This window comes from Chrysochloris asiatica, unplaced genomic scaffold (assembly GCF_000296735.1).
Source record: "Chrysochloris asiatica unplaced genomic scaffold, ChrAsi1.0 scaffold00234, whole genome shotgun sequence".
Lineage (NCBI taxonomy): Eukaryota > Metazoa > Chordata > Mammalia > Afrosoricida > Chrysochloridae > Chrysochloris > Chrysochloris asiatica.
In genome coordinates this window covers 4,691,459-4,707,712 of record NW_006408752.1, presented here as the reverse complement: position 1 = coordinate 4,707,712, position 16,254 = coordinate 4,691,459, and the positions used below count along the sequence as shown (strand labels likewise).

Here is a 16,254-nt window from a genome sequence, read left to right as displayed (position 1 = left end):
GGTCAGAGAAAAAGAGGAAGACCCCTAACGAGATGGATTGGCCAGGTGGCATCATTGATATACTCAAGTGTGGCAGCGGTAGTGAGGTTGGCCCAGGATCGGACATTGCTTCGTTCTGCTGTGCATGGGGTCGCTATGAGTCAGTTCTGACTCGATGGCACCTGACAACAACAACAACAATATGTATGAAACATCTGAGAAACAGACTGGCACATAGACATCTTATTGATATATATCCATAATTCCCAGTTTAAAGCACAACCCATGAAAACAAAACACAAGAAAAATGAAGGTTGGAGTCTAACATATTTACATAATTAAGTGCTAAGTGCATTTACTTTTGTCCTCGAGCTGTAGGAAAAACACTGGACTGAAAGGTTGGTTTGAACCACATGATGAGTGTTTCAAACTCACCAGCCACTCCTTGGAAATCTTACATAGGGTCCATATGAGTCGTTACCAACTCAACAGCACTTAACAACAACGAACAACAAGGGCAATGTGGATTAAGAGGGCAATGATGGTCATTTATTAATTTTAAAGGGACTTTTGAAATTACATTCTTCTGGTGTGGTACTGTAGGATCGGCACTGGACAGCAAACCACAAGGTCACAATTGGAATCTATTAGCTGCACCTCGGAAACCCTATCCAGGGTTGCTCTAAGTTGGAACCAAGTCGACGGCACTTAACAGTAACAACTTAAAATTATATTTTTATAATCCCTTTACTTTGAGGGTAAACCTACAAGAGTAAACCTACAAGTAGAAGGCATAGATTTCTCTAACATTCCCTCTTGCTTTCCACTTTTAGACTATGTCCATGTTAAATTTTATGATTTATTAAATGCAAATGAATAGTAAAGTGCAATTTTCTTTCTTTCTTTTTTAACTCCTAAAATGGCACAGTCTTTATTTCACTCTTAAGATATAGTCTAAACAATGATATTATAGAGGGCATAGTCATACATACTGAATTATCTTTCTGGCTTCTCAAAAACACTTTTTAAAAAAATATATATTTTTATGGTGAATTGCATAATAGTTTACATAGGAGAACATTAGTTATATATGCATTATTTCATTGCAATGATTACAATCTCCTTCTTGCATCATCATTCAATAGCATTAAGTGCAATTTTCTTTTGAAAAACATTTTGGGAAAGATAAAGAGTTGTTTTAAGAATATAAAACTAGAGATAGTTTCATTGTTTGCTTTTGAACTCATATACCTATTAGAATTCTCTAGAAAGAGTTTGGGAATGAAATTTTCCAAATCTTTGTTTAAAGCCTTTTGTGGTGACAACTTCATAATCCTTATTTGAATTTAAATTAGTCAGCGTTTGTTCAATCTTGTAACTTCCAGTTCTGAGATAGCTTGTCATTTAAACTTTGACAGGATACACACACACCAGAATTTCTAGGCACTTCAAGGATACTCTTTTCTTCCTTTCTCCTCCTCCTTTGTTTTTGATATGGCACACAATTGTTGTTGTTAAGTGCCATCATCGAGTTGGTTCCTACCCATAGAGACCCTGTATAGGGTTTCTGAGGAGTGGCTGGTGTACTTGAACCATATAGAGCATTACAAATTTCGGCTGTTTGCGTCAGCCTTCTTTATTCTGCAAACTCTTTCCTTCCACTATGATTTCACTATATTGAAAAAATATTGACTGAGTCCCCATTCTGTGTAAGGAGATAAACCCCATCAAGGCAGTTAGCAAGATTCATATGCTTGTAGTCTTATCTTCAGTGTACATTGCACATAACGGATGTTCCAAAAATATTTTTTATAAAGAATTATGAATAGAGGTCTTGTACTAAAGCAAGACAGTATAGTAGTGGAGTCCTGATGTGGCACTGTAGGAAAAGCTATAGGGTAACCTCAAAGTCATCAGTTCAAACCCACCAGGTGCTCCTTGGAAACCCTATACCGGGTCACTATGAGTTGGGATTGACTCAACAGCACTAAACAACAAAACATAGAATCAGAATAAACTTTAGATCTAGGTTCAAATCCCAATTTCTCTTATTATTATCTCTATGTTGTTGTTTAGTGCTGTAGAGTCCATTTGGACCCATAGCAACCCTGTATAGGGTTTCCAAGGAACAGCTGGTAGGATTGAGACACTAACCTTGCAGCTAGCAGTCTGATGCTATCCTACAGCATCATACCACGGTTCTATAATCTTCCCATAATTGCTTAACAAATTCTTATTTATTGTAAAATGGAGATCATATTTATAAGATTATGAGAAATTAGCAAGATAATGTTTATTAAAGCACCCACTGATTGTATACAGTCATAACTCATTTTATTGGGAATTTCTTAATTTTTAATTAAAAAAAAATTATTTGAAAGTTGTAGCCACCATGCATCAAGTAAGTCTTTCTGCACTGGTTTTCAGCATGTGTTTGTTCACTTTGTGTCTCTGTGTCACATTTTGGTAATTCTTGTAGTATTTCAAACTTTTTCATAATGCTATTGCACATGTAATGTTGTTGTTAAGTGCCACAGAGTCGGTTCTGACTCACAACAGCCCTGTGTAGGATTTTAAAAAAGTGTCTGGTGGGTTTGAACCACTGACCTTGTGGTTAGCCGTCCAGTGCTTATCCTACAGTGCCACACCAGGACTCAGTATAATGTAAACATAAAAGTTTTTATGCACTGGGAAACCCAAAAATTCGTTTGACTTATTTCACAGCCACATTTCCGGTATTATGGTGGTGTAGAGCAGAACCCAATATATCTCTGAGATATGCCTGTAATATGACCTAAAGAGTTATATCCCAAACTGTCTCAAAATGAGATTTTAAAAATTGGTGGTAGTGGTGTCAGTTCTGACTCATATCAACCTTGCATAGGGCTTCCGGGGCTGTAAATCTTTACGGAGCAGAAAGCCTTCTCTTTCTCTCATGGAACAGCTGATAGTTTCGAACTACTGGCCTTGAGATTAGTAGCCCGCGAGGTTAGCAGCCCGACTCATAACCACTACGCTACCAGAGCTCCTTTTAAAAATTTAAAAATTGAATGAGGTACAATTTCAGTACTTAAGACATTTTCAAACACAATAAGTCAAGTCATAGAATGTTATGGAAATGTTATACATGTTCGATGATGGCATGTGCTTGAGGGAATCGGGAAGGGAGGTGGCATGTGAAATGGTCCTTGAAGGATAGGATTCCGACAATGAAAACAGGCAGACACACCCAGGTTCAACAGAGAGAACATAAATGCAGAGAGGTTACAAGGTACTGAGTGTTATTGAAAAAAGGGCAGTTGCTCTTTTGGCTGAAAAGTAGGGTTCATAGAGCGAAGTACCAAAAAGGAGGACAAGAAAAGCGGGGTGGGGTCATCCTGGTGATGTGTCAAGCTGGGGAGTCTCTTTAATCCAGTAGACAATGAGAAACTCCTAATGGTTTGGGGGCAGGCGTATGGCATAATAATAAGATTACTGGCAGCAGTGTAGGATGGATTGGAGGGTGGAAGCGCCTAAAAGTGGGGAGACCAGTTAGGGGAGGCTATTGCAGTATTGCAGGAAAGAGGTAATAAAGGTCTGCAGTAGGGTGAGGGCAGAAGACTCAGAGAGAATCGACAGTGTGTGACTGGTGGCTCCCACAAGGGAGAGAGGCAGAGACCTGGGTGACTGGAGACACTTGCACAAATGAGTAAGTCACAGGAAGGTGTTGGTTTAGGTTTTGGATACGGGTCAGTGTGAGGTGTGGGTTGCACTCTGCTGCCACTTCCCTTCTTTGTCCCTCTTTTTTCAGAGCCGCCTCTACTTCCTTCCATCTCTCTTTAGTACCTAATTGAGCCTTCTACTCTCAATCTGACTCGTGCTCAGTTAACTTAGCGCTCTAAATTCGCTTCAAATCTCTGCCTCCCCTAGTATTCCGACAGCCACCCTGAGGATAGGTGAGGTCCCCTCGGCAGAGCCCCTATCGCCTTTTCGGAAGCTCCCAAGCTTGCGCCCCCACGGCTCTTCGACCAATGGGATGAGCCTAGAGCTGAGGACTCGACTCGTCATTGGTTGGCTGAGTCGTGGTGAGAGATGGTGCGGTGCCCGTTCTCGGCACGGGTGAGAGCTGTGGGCGGTTGTTAAGGCGACCGTTCGTGACGTAGCGCCGTCAGGCCGAGCAGTCCCCGGATGATTGGCTAGACGATCGGACGATCCTTTCTTATTGGTCGCATGCTCGCCCGTCTCCGTGTATGCGTAAATGGAGAGTTCTTCCGCTCCGCGTCTCCGTTGACTGGAGACCCGCCGGAGCGCCGGCGCTTGGGTTTGGTGGCCTCTAGTGAGATCAAGAGGTGAGGTAGGAGCGAACTTTGGCCTCTGTTTTGTTGATAGCGGTTTGCGAAATTTTCTCGACCTCGGAAAGTGGCTGCGGTTGCGGCTTTGTTGGAGTCGCGGCCGGTCCGCGGGGACTGCGAGGAGACGTCCTTGAGGCCCGGCGGGTCGGCCGCGGACTGCACCTCGGTCGGGGGGCCAGAGCGGCGGGCGGCGTCTCCTTCGTGAGCCGGCGGGGCGTGACCCTGTTCGGCTGTGCGCCCGAGGTGTGGGTGCTGGCCGCGCAGATACGGTCTCTGGGCCACTTCCGGAGGGAGGGAGTGCCGGGCGCGGCGACCACCGAGGTCCCCGGGGTCGAGGAGAGCGGCGGGGCTGTGGCAGCCGGGCCGGTAGTTCCCGGACTGGACAGAAGATGGGGCTTCGCGGTCCAGGGCTGGTGGTGCACGCCCTGGCGCTGCTGTTGGTCAGCACCTTTTAGCGCCGGGAAAAATCCCCGTAAAAGCTGCTAACAGCCGTGGTGCGATTATTTCCATGACACACGGTGGAGGGGATGCGACTCCCCTAAAGACTCAAAGGGTTTCTTTCTTGTCTGGGGAGATGTCTGTCTGGTGCTGGTGTCGTTGCCTTCGTGCCTAGTAGATTCTGGGGATGAGCTTATGGTCCCGAGAAATGCACTTTGGAGGTTTCAAAACACAACACTGTCTGTGCTGGGAGGAGGTCGATGTATTTCTTTCTAAAGGGTCTTTGGGAATATTTCAGGGTTCCAGGACACGCCTTCTTACACTCAGTTCAGAAAATGTATAGGAAACGTTGGTTTCTGGGTCGTACTGAAAAGTTGTACAGAAGTCTAGCATCTCTCAAGATAGAGAATGCATTTTTGTGTGTTATTTTGTGAATTTATGTGCCTGTCTGTGCTGTGAAAGACCCTTTGTGGTTTAGAGATAACGTAGCAAAAGCCTGGACTGTTCTTTGTAGAAAGCCTGGATTTTGCAGGCCTGCTTTCTTATAGTGCCTCTCCAGAATTTCTAATAATTCTAATAAACTTGGCAGTAGGGAAAAAGTAGGAATTAGCAAAATGAAAATTAAAAAATTATTAATTGTTCATGTGAAAACGATTATGTGTGGCACCATCATTTCAAAAATAAAAAAAGGTTTGTGCTTGTTTCTTTTGGCTTAATTTCAGAATAGCTACATTATGGGATCTAATCTATCAATTTCATATGAAATTGCTGGTGTTTCTTACTTACAAAAATATACATTTTATATGGCGCCACTTAGGAGGAAGCCAGTGAATGCAGACAGGAAATGTGCCTCACCCACAGTCAAACAGTCAGCATACATAGAACTGGGTATAAAATCTACATTTCCAGTGCAGGCTTTTTTTACTCTCTCCAGGATACTAAGATGAGCAGCAGAATGCTAGATCCTGTTGGTATGAAATATGACTGCAATATAAACCATGGCTCTAGCCTTCAAAGAGATAAAACACATATTAATTTGGGAACAGTGTAAGACAGTGTATAATCAAGTACTGGAATGTGTAGACCAGGAGGAGTGTTGAGTGGGAGGAAAGAATCAGAGTAGGACGCCAAAGCATCCTTTTTTGCAATTGGCTGTGGTGGGTGGTTTCTGAACAGATTGCATTAGAGTTTAAAGATTCTATCCTTTCAAATCTGGGAAATGTTTGCAGTATATTCAACAAGGCATATGTTGCCTGTTTAACTTGTTTTTAAAATAAAAAATGTTTTTTATTGCAGTATATCTTGAATGCTGTCTGTTGAATTTGCAACAACAATCCTGTAGCCTGGGTTCCTGGTTTAGTTCAGTTAGATAAGGACTGGACTGTTGACCACAAGATTAGTGGTTCAAACCCACCAGCCGCTCCTCAGAAACCCTATTTAGGGCTGCTGTGAGTCAGATCTGACTTGATGACAATTAACAACAACCTGTAGGCTAAGCTAAGCCCTGGTGTGGTACTGTAGAATAAGTACTGGGCTGGTAACCCCAAGGTCGGCAGTTCAAACCTACAAATTGTTCTTGGAAACTCGACACACACACATCTTGTAGCCTAGGAGACATAAAGAAGTTTGTGGAAAAATGCGCTCGAAAGGTAATGGAGTTTTTCTACCAAGGTTTTAGAGCCTCCTAGTATTCCTTATGGAGTCCTGGTGTGGCGCTGTGGGTTAATATGCCAGACTGTAAAGCCGATTGAACTGCAAGGTCTGCAGTTCAAGCTCACCAGCTGCTCCTTGGAAACCCTACGCAGGGTCGCTATGGGTCAGAATCGACTCAACGGCACTTCACAACAACAAGTATTCCTTATAGACTTTGTCTCTCATACTTCGGACAGGTTATCAGGAGGGACTAGTCCCTGTCGAAGGACGTCATACTTGGTAAAGTGAAAAATCAGTGAAAAAGAGGGAGCCCTCTGAAGAGATGGAGGCAGCAGCACATTGTGGCACAACGCTGTGAGGATGGCACAGGACCAGACAGTGTTTCGTTCTGTTGTGCCTGGGGTCTTTCTGAGTCAGAAATGATTGAGACACCTAACAACAACAGTATGTTTGACTATGGAGGATTGTATTCTGTGGCATGTAAATGTATTGCATAGTCAAGGGAGAATGGGGAAGGTGCTCATGAGAAATGAGATTGCTTTGCAATTATGATTATTTTTGACACACCTGCATACATTTGACTGTTGAGTTTGTGTCTTCACATGACTCAACGGGAGCATGTGTGATTTTTTTCAAGGGTTACAAAAACAACTTTCCACCTAGGGAAAAAATGCTGGCGAACTGACATTGCTACCAAGAAATCCTCTTGAGGGAAAACATAATGTGCCTCATGTACTTGTAGGATTACAAGTAAATACTGATAAACTAGTTGAAAGCAAATTGAAAAAAAAAACTAGCTGTTCAGGTTTTAATTCAACTGAATTAACTTTTTAATAGTGAAAAAGGCTCAAAGAGTAACTTTAATTTGATAATAGGAAATAATCTAAATTGAGGAGGGCTGGTGGCACTGTATAGGATAAGCACTGAACTGCTCCCCCAGGGTCAGCAGTTCAAACTCACCAGTTGCTACACGCATGAAAGATAAGGCTTTCTTCTCCTGTAAAGACTTAGACAGTTTTGAAAACTTTATTTAATTCACTTTCTGATACATTGATGCTACTTGATCCTTTAGACTAGTTTGTGGGTTTTGCTTTTGTGTTTAATTTAAATGTTAGAAGGAAGTGATAAAGACATTATGAAACTGGGTTGTAAATAGGGTTCAAGTGTAAGATATAATTAAAGCTCTCTAGGAGTCCTGGTGTGGCCATGTGGGTTAATGTGCTGGACTGCAAATTTGGTTTGAATTGCAAGGTTAGCGGTTCAAGCTCACCAGCCGCTCCTCAGAAACCCTATGCAGGGTCACTGTGGGTCAGAATTGACTCAGTGGTACTTAACAATACTTTTTAAGCCCCACAATTTTTCTCCAGTTCCTACTAGTATAATAGAAAGTTACGGTTTTGTTTAATTTCCAGTGGAGTGTATAAAATGTAGCTTGTCCCCTATTAATATGTTAAGAATGGTCTGCATTTAATCTTTATCTGGGGGAGGGGGAATATTATATCCATAGCTAGGTAATTAAAACAACAACAACCCTCTCTCTAGGTCTGTTTCAAGGTGTGCCAATAAAAGTGTTGGTGTGGTCCTGTAGTATTAGCACTCAATTGCTATCCACAAGGTTGGTGGTTCAAACCCACTAGCCACTCCTTAGAAACCTTATACAAGGTCACAGTGAGTCGGAACCCACTTGACTGCACTTAACAACAACATAGTTTCAGAATTTGTTTTTAATTAAACAGGCATTTATTGAGCAGCTGCTCTATATGAGTATAAGTTGTTGGAGGATGAAAGGGTCCAAAAGTGTGAATACTCAGGCAAATGCATTGATATGCCTCAGTGAGTGTAAGTCATTTTAAATTTCAACCTGCATGTTGGATTGGGTTTCTAAAAGCTACCCTTTTTTGTTGTTACTGTTTTATCCCTTTAGGTAGATTAATGCCATCTTTTCTTTAATTTGTTACCTTTTTATTTTCTGTTCTCAATGGATCAATCACTTATTTAGCCAACAAATGTGAAATTTAGTCTTGGTTGTTAATAAGTGCCATTAAGTAGAGGCACAGCTAGCTGGTGGCTTTGAATCAGTGATCTTGTGGTTAGTAATCCAGTGCTTATCCTACATTTTCCCGCCAGGACATCTTAGTTGTAGTGGTGATGGTGGTGGTTGTGTGCTATGGAGTTGGTTCTGACTCATAGTGACCGGATTGCTGAGGTTGTATCTTGCCCCACAGAGCAGCAGGTGGATTCAAACTGTTAACCTTGTGGTTAGGCGGGCAGCCCTTAATTCACTGTGACTTCATGGACATTTATTATTATTTTTTACACCAAACATACTTCATTAGCACAGAAAAGCAGCCATGACAAGTTACAGCAAGCAGCAACATACATTAGCAGTAAAAGGGTTAGTGTTGCATATAAATACAGCTTTTCTCTTACGTTGTTCCGTGCCCTGGAGTTGGTTCTGACTTAGCGGCCCTGTACAGGGAAGGCTGTAAATCTGTACTGGAGCAGAAAGCCTCATCTTTCTCCCACGGAACCACTGGTAGTTTCGAACTGCTGACCCTGAAGTTTGTAGCCTGATTCGTAACCACTACGCTACCAGTAGCCATAGGGATGTACAATAACATTGATAGCATCAGGTAAGGAAACTAAGGAGCACTCACTAGTGGTACTATTTTAATAGCCTTTTGATCAGCTCCAGGTTTGTGAGGTTTTCACATCTAATGCTTTTCCTTTGGTCATCTTCTAGATCATTGTTGATTCTAGTAGAAGAAAAATAGCCGCCACAGCAAAATCATTAGGCTTTTTGTTAATTTAGAGATGTCTATTAGAAAAAAAACCCAGTCTTTTCTCTACATCATTTTGCAAATGGCAGATGTTGGGTAAAGTAAAAAAGCTAATGGTAATTTAGAGTAAGGTACTTTGGTTTGATTTACCTTTTGTGAAACACAGAAACATAGACATAAAATTTCCAGAAATACCTATCCATGTTTACCTTTTGGTTTTACCCTTTGTATAAGTACCCTTTTTAAGAGTTTGCTTTTAACAGAGGGTTATGTGTTGTGATTAATAGTCCTCTTATTTTAATTTTTATACTTTTTTTTGCAAATTATGACGAACACTTTCAAATAGTATTACTCATATATATGGATACGGCACTCTGTGTACAAAGCAAGACTTAAAACTCCCTTTTCCTAAAAATAGCAGCCCTCATGACACTGTAAGGGTAAGCACTGGACTGCTAACTGCAAGCTTGGCATTTCAAAGCCACCATCTGCACTAGGAGAAAGATTGAGGCTGTCTGCCCCTATAAAGAGCAGCGTCACAAACACTGTATAGGGTCACTATGAGTCAGAATCACTATGAGTGGCTGTGGGTTTGTTTGTTTTTCTGGTAGTGTAGTGGTTACAAATCGGGCTGCGAACCTCTGGGACAGCAGTTCAAAACTACCAGCTGTTCCGTGGGAGAATGATGAGGCTTTCTGTTCCCGTAAAGATTTACAGCCTCAGAGACCCTATACAGGGGTCACTATGAGTCGGGACTGACTCCACGGCACATAACAACAACAAAAATAAGGAGCCCCTGGTGGTTTTGTGGGTTAGGCATTGGACTGCAAACCTCCTGGTCAGCAGTTCAAAACCCCCAGCCACTCCGCTCCAGTAAAGATTCACAGTCTTAGAAACCCTGCGTAGACTTGCTGTGGGCTGGAATTGACTTGATAGCTGTTGCTTTGTTTTCCTAAAATGTATTTTGGGTTCCATCTAAGTATTCACACTTCATACTCTTTTCAGGACCCAAGGACCACCCGGTAGCTACTATGTTGTCAAGACTTTTCCGAATGCATGGCCTCTTTGTGGCCTCCCATCCCTGGGAGGTCATAGTGGGCACAGTGACACTGACCATCTGTATGATGTCCATGAACATGTTTACGGGTAATGATAAGATCTGTGGTTGGAACTACGAGTGTCCAAAGTTTGAAGAGGTTGGTGAAATCAATTTTGATGCTGAGAGTAAAGTAATATTTTCACTTTGCGCAAGGTGTATCTCATTAGAGACCACATAATAAAAAAGTAAAATCTTACCTCAAATATCTATTTATTTATACGTTATGGAAATGTACTAAATATGCTTTTGTAGTTTCTGCTCAAGTAGGTATAATTGACTTCATTTGACAAGTGGAGCTCTTATAAGTGACTAATGATTTGAAATTACTGTGGATTTTGATTTGCATATATAATATTTTTATTTTACTTTGTTTTGTATTTTTTTACTGTCATGATAATATGTAAATTGATGATATATACAAAATAAAAATTCTTATATTTGATTGCCTTTCTTAAAACCCAGAGTTACTGAAGTTGTTTTGTTTTTCTCTCTCCCTGTAGGATGTTTTGAGCAGTGACATTATAATTCTGACAATAACACGGTGCATAGCAATCCTGTATATTTACTTCCAATTCCAGAATTTACGTCAACTTGGATCGAAATATATTTTAGGTGATAAATTTATATATTTAACCACTTTGTGTGGCATCAGATTTTCCCCATTTGCTGAAAGTGTGCTGCAGGCATTCAGTAGTTTCTTACTATTGGGGATTAAACATACACATTTGAGACTTTAATTAGAGAAAAATAGTACTGTTTTTGTCAAAGTATCATATAAGAGTGGTGGTGGTTATGTGCCGTGGAGTCGATTCCGACTCATAGCAACCCTGTACAGGGTTTCTGAGGCTGTAAATCTTTACGGGAGCAGAAAGCCTCATCTTTCTCCCGTGGTAGTTTCGAACTGCTGACCTTAAGGTTCGCAGTCTGATTCGTAACCACTGCGCTACCACAGAGACTTACCTTAGAAGAGTAAATGCTGTTATTTGTGTAGTAAAGGATGAAACTTTCAGTTTGTTGAATCTTGTCATTTTAGGTATTGCTGGCCTCTTCACAATTTTCTCAAGTTTCGTATTTAGCACAGTCGTCATTCATTTCTTAGATAAAGAATTGACAGGCTTGAAGTAAGTATTTGAAGCCTAAATATATATTCTTTCATCCTGTTTTTTAAGAGCTTTACCTTCCATGTTATAAAGATAATATATAAATTTTTTAAACTTTTTAAAAACATGGGAAAAAAATTCATACAAGTTTACTATTAACTAATTTAATACCTGTTAACACTCTTTTGCCTAATAAAATAATAGTATATGATCTTTATGATCATCTTTCTATGATAAACTAATGATGATTTGTTATGGTTGTGTTCTGCTGTATGCTTAAACTGTGTTTTAATCCTTTAGGCTTGGATATTTAGGCTCCTTAACTTCTCTCCGTTTCACTTCCTTGTCATGAATAGCTTTGTAGCAATAGTTTTGTTCATATTTATAATCATCTCGTTAGGATCTATTCCTAGAAGTGGGATAGTGGGTGTGCAGAGCTTTAGAACTTTTGACTACCAGTGTACTCTCCAGAAAAGTTGTTTAGCGGGTCCTTCCATAAGTAGTGATTAATGACAAAAATGATCTCTTTCTCACCTTTTGTTCCCCGTGCTACTCAAGACATTTTTTACTAAGGAATAATGTTTTGTTATAAACTAATCAAAGTATATTTCTGTGTAAATATATTTCTGTTTTTAATATTAAGGTTTTTAAAACAACTTTAAGTAACTGATATGTTTAGCTTTGGGGATGCCAAAGAATTATAGACTATATCTTCTAGTCTAAAGAGTTGCACGCATTAGTATGCATGTATCACGTCATGTAGGAGGAGAAATAATTTGTGAAACTTTTTCCTGAGTTGAATGTTCTAATTGCCTTACTTATTTATTTTTTCCAGTGAAGCTTTGCCATTTTTCCTGCTTTTGATTGACCTTTCCAGAGCGAGTACTTTAGCAAAATTTGCCCTCAGTTCTAATTCACAGGTAGGTGTTATTTACAAGTCAGGAATACGAATAGTATTCCTTTGTGTTTTTCAGCATTAATAGGAAAGATTGATAGGATTTCTTCATAGTCCCAAATTTAGGAATTGCTCATAATTTCAAGTCTGTTGTCAAATCCTAAGATAGTCTTCTGAAGTGCCCCAGGAAAAGCCTGTTATCATTCGTCTCAACCATTATGCCATCACAACTGGAATGTGGAATCTTCCTCATTCTACTTTTGATGATTTTCAGGAATGATAGTAATGAAAATTCTGGATAAATAAGAATGCCAACCTAGTGAACCACATCAGAGTAGAGCAAAATCTAATGTAAGAAGGCCTGGAGTAGTTTTTTTTCTAAATTATTTGATTTAACACTATTACTATTTCCCATATAAAGTATCATCTTAGTGTTTATTAGTCACTTTAAAGAACCTAGCTTTCCCCTCCCCCCCGACAATATTGCATCATTGCATCAGTATCTGAGTATAAAATAGTACATTGTTTTGCTCTAATTTATGTGTTTAATAAATATTTATAATTATTTGACCATATTAAGAAAATTATTATTGAACATGTTGAGAGGATACTATTTAAGTTTTTATAATACTAAACATGATCTTATACAAATTTTGCAACTAAGACCTTCTATAATTGGTAGCCAAAATGCAAAATTTTGAAGGGCTTAATTAAGTGAAACTTGACAAGATTGATGTACCACCTCAGGGAACATTCCCAGGAAAGATTTCGTCAGTGGAAAAGTAAGCACAGGATGTTACATGTTTTCTTTTCTTTTTTTTTGAACCACCTACATTATTAGCAAGCTTTGTATCGTGAACAACTGTTAGTCTTACTATATGTTTTCTTCTTTGAATATAAATTAGATTTTAATATAAACCCTAAAACTTTAGCATTTTTAAAAATTGCTATGTTTGATTTTTGTTTTAGGATGAAGTAAGGGAAAATATTGCACGTGGAATGGCAATTTTAGGTCCCACTTTCACCCTTGATGCTCTTGTTGAATGTCTTGTGATTGGAGTGGGTACCATGTCAGGTTAGTAAGCAGTTCGTGTATTAAAGCATACATTTGTAGCTGAAGAAGAAAATCATTCTTAGATTTGCTCTATTATTGTTAAGTGCTGTCAGGTTGGTTCTTACTTACAGCAACCCTATATATATGGTTTCCGAGGAGTGGCTGGTGAGTTTGACTTTGTTAGCAGTCCAGTGATTATCCTACAGCGCCACACCAGGACTCCTAGATTTGTACTGCTTGTTCCTAAATTCTGACTTTTAACTCTTAAAATATCTGACATTACTCTTAGAATTTCTTTGTTGATGTCTGCTCTGGTGAAAACAAGAAGCAGGTGATTGGTTTATTTCACGCTATTGCCATCTTCTCTTTCTTTGTCCTACTCTGTTTTTGATGATTTTGTTTGTTTTTTAACCAATACTCATCTGGAAAGGCGCTTCCAGCCCTTTATCTAGACTAATTAGGCACCATATTGGGCCTAGCATTGTGATGTTGGGGACAAGATCTCTGTCCTTGAGTAGTTAATTCTCTTGTGTTTAAGTAGCATGACGTTATCTCTGAGTTGCTTATTATTTTTCCAGTAGATGGCAAAGGGCTTGTATTTACCTTCATGTATTTGTGATGTATAAATATAATTTTTCTCTAACCAGGGGTGCGTCAACTTGAAATTATGTGCTGTTTTGGCTGCATGTCAGTTCTTGCCAACTACTTCGTGTTCATGACTTTCTTTCCAGCTTGTGTGTCCTTGGTACTAGAGGTAAGAGCGATTCTTACTTTGACATTAGTAGAAGAGTAATGTTTCTAATTATGTCAGTTTGCCTAAGTAGAATCAGTACTTGAATACATCAGTACCTAACTTAATACTGACTTCTTTTGTAGCTTTCACGGGAAAGCCGTGAAGGTCGTCCAATATGGCAACTCAGCCATTTTGCCCGCGTTTTAGAAGAAGAAGAAAATAAACCAAATCCCGTAACTCAGAGGGTCAAGATGATTATGGTAATTGCTGTGTTTTTTATCTTTTTATTTTTTTCCTATCTGTTTCTTTTGTACAATTTTGGACTCTTTCACTAATGTTCTACCTTCTTTCTTTTTTCTTAACCTGTTCTTATTTCCTTGAGGCGCCTGTCTTTCTCCACCAAACAAAATTTTCAGGCTCCTCTACTTTTTCTAAAAAACATGTGCTCTCCAGGGTGTCTCCAATAGCGTAGCAGGTCACTAGGTTTAGTCACAGCAAATTCAGAGGCTTTCTTTGCCTAGTAAGGGGGTTCACGAACAGTAGTGTCTGAGACCCAATTGTGGGTCTAAAAAAATAGAGCAGCCCATTGATAGATGATACAGGAAGACAAACATTTTGTCTAGATTAACTCATTCTTAGATAATGTTAAGGGCTGTATATCTTAATGAACTGTTGCTTTATGTAAATTTTATTTCAGTCTCTAGGCTTGGTTCTTGTTCATGCTCACAGTCGCTGGATAGCGGATCCTTCTCCCCAAAATAGTACAGCAGAAAATTCGAAAGTTTCATTAGGATTGGATGAAAACGTTTCTAAGAGAATTGAACCAAATGTCTCCCTTTGGCAGTTTTATCTCTCTAAGTAAGTTAACTGTGGTCTGTTTTGTTACATGTCAATTATATAACACTCTATGCTCTTGTAAGTTTAGGTGGGTGGTGCCCTTTATACTTTTTCTTAATAATATATTAATTTGCTTTCTTTTATTTAGAATGGTCAGCATGGATATTGAGCAAGTTATTACTCTAAGTTTAGCTCTTCTTCTGGCCGTCAAGTACATCTTCTTTGAACAAGCAGAGACAGAATCTACATTGTCGTTAAAAAACCCAATCACGTCTCCTATAGTGACCCAAAAGAAAATCTCAGACAATTGCTGTAGGCGTGAACCCTCACTGGTCAGAAGTAACCAGAAAGTCCTAGCAGTGCAGGAAGAGACAGGGATAAACCGAGAAAGCAAAGGTGATTTTTTTTATTCTATTCAATCTCCATTCCTCCAGTGCTGATTTATGTGAAAAAGTTGAGTCTGTTTTAGAAATTGTCATTTGATATTCAGTGTTTTGAGTTTCTTGTTTGTTTGTTTGTTTGTTTTTCTTTTTTAAATCTCTTTAACAGTTGAAGTTATAAAACCCTTAGTGACAGAAACTGACACCTCCAACAGAGCTACATTTGTGGTTGGTAACTCTTCGTTACTCGATACTTCACCGGTATTAGAGACACAGGAACCTGAAATTGAACTTCCCAAGGAACCTCGACCTAATGAAGAATGTCTACAGATACTCGGGAATGCGGAGGTGAGGAGACTAAAACAAAATCAAGTGTGGCATCTTTCTTTAGAAAGGAGCTCCTATCTCCTGAGTTACCTACTAAGTTCTGGGTCTGGTGGTAGATAGTTTGTAGGGACTGTCTTATGTGTTTAACTTTGGGAGGGAGGTATAGATGAGAAAGCTAAGGCTCCAGGAGGTGTAAGTAATTTCACATCTAGCAGATGGCAAAACTGAGAACAGAGTCCACGATTTTCTTACTCCAGAGTCAGTATTCTACCTAGTGTGGTACTGTTTATCACTGAGGTGAGCAACTTCGGTTTTTCCTATATGTGTTACAGTCTGAAAAGGTTTAACACAGATGAGTTTCAGAAAAAGAAGAAAATGATACCGTGATTATACTTCTTTCATTTTGCATGATTTATATTAGTGTGGCACTGTAGGATAAGCACTGGACTACTAACTGCAAGGTTGATGGTTCAAATCCACCAACTGCTCCTTGGAAACCCTTTATAGGGCTGCTCTGAGAACCTATTCTTTTTTTTTTTTTTTTTCCACTTTAGCTTTTTTTTAAAAAACACACAAACAAAAAAACCCACTCAGGCATATATAATAAATTACATCTCCAAAGGGCACATTCTGCAAGTCTGCTCCTGG

At 39.6% G+C, this 16,254-nt stretch overlaps 1 protein-coding gene across 1 annotated transcript in view; it reads left to right on the top strand.

Moving 5' to 3' along the window:
* Positions 1–4,175: 4,175 nt before the first annotated feature.
* The window catches only part of HMGCR (3-hydroxy-3-methylglutaryl-CoA reductase), a 26,112-nt gene continuing 14,033 nt past the window's right edge, over positions 4,176–16,254 (top strand). The window contains exons 1-11 of the mRNA XM_006873297.1: positions 4,176–4,307; positions 10,187–10,377; positions 10,781–10,892; positions 11,314–11,401; positions 12,216–12,300; positions 13,245–13,350; positions 13,977–14,083; positions 14,206–14,322; positions 14,760–14,920; positions 15,048–15,295; positions 15,449–15,627. Of these exons, the coding sequence (XP_006873359.1) occupies positions 10,213–10,377; positions 10,781–10,892; positions 11,314–11,401; positions 12,216–12,300; positions 13,245–13,350; positions 13,977–14,083; positions 14,206–14,322; positions 14,760–14,920; positions 15,048–15,295; positions 15,449–15,627 (1,368 nt within the window). The 5' untranslated portion in view covers positions 4,176–4,307; positions 10,187–10,212. The remainder of the gene's footprint in view (positions 4,308–10,186; positions 10,378–10,780; positions 10,893–11,313; positions 11,402–12,215; positions 12,301–13,244; positions 13,351–13,976; positions 14,084–14,205; positions 14,323–14,759; positions 14,921–15,047; positions 15,296–15,448; positions 15,628–16,254) is intronic.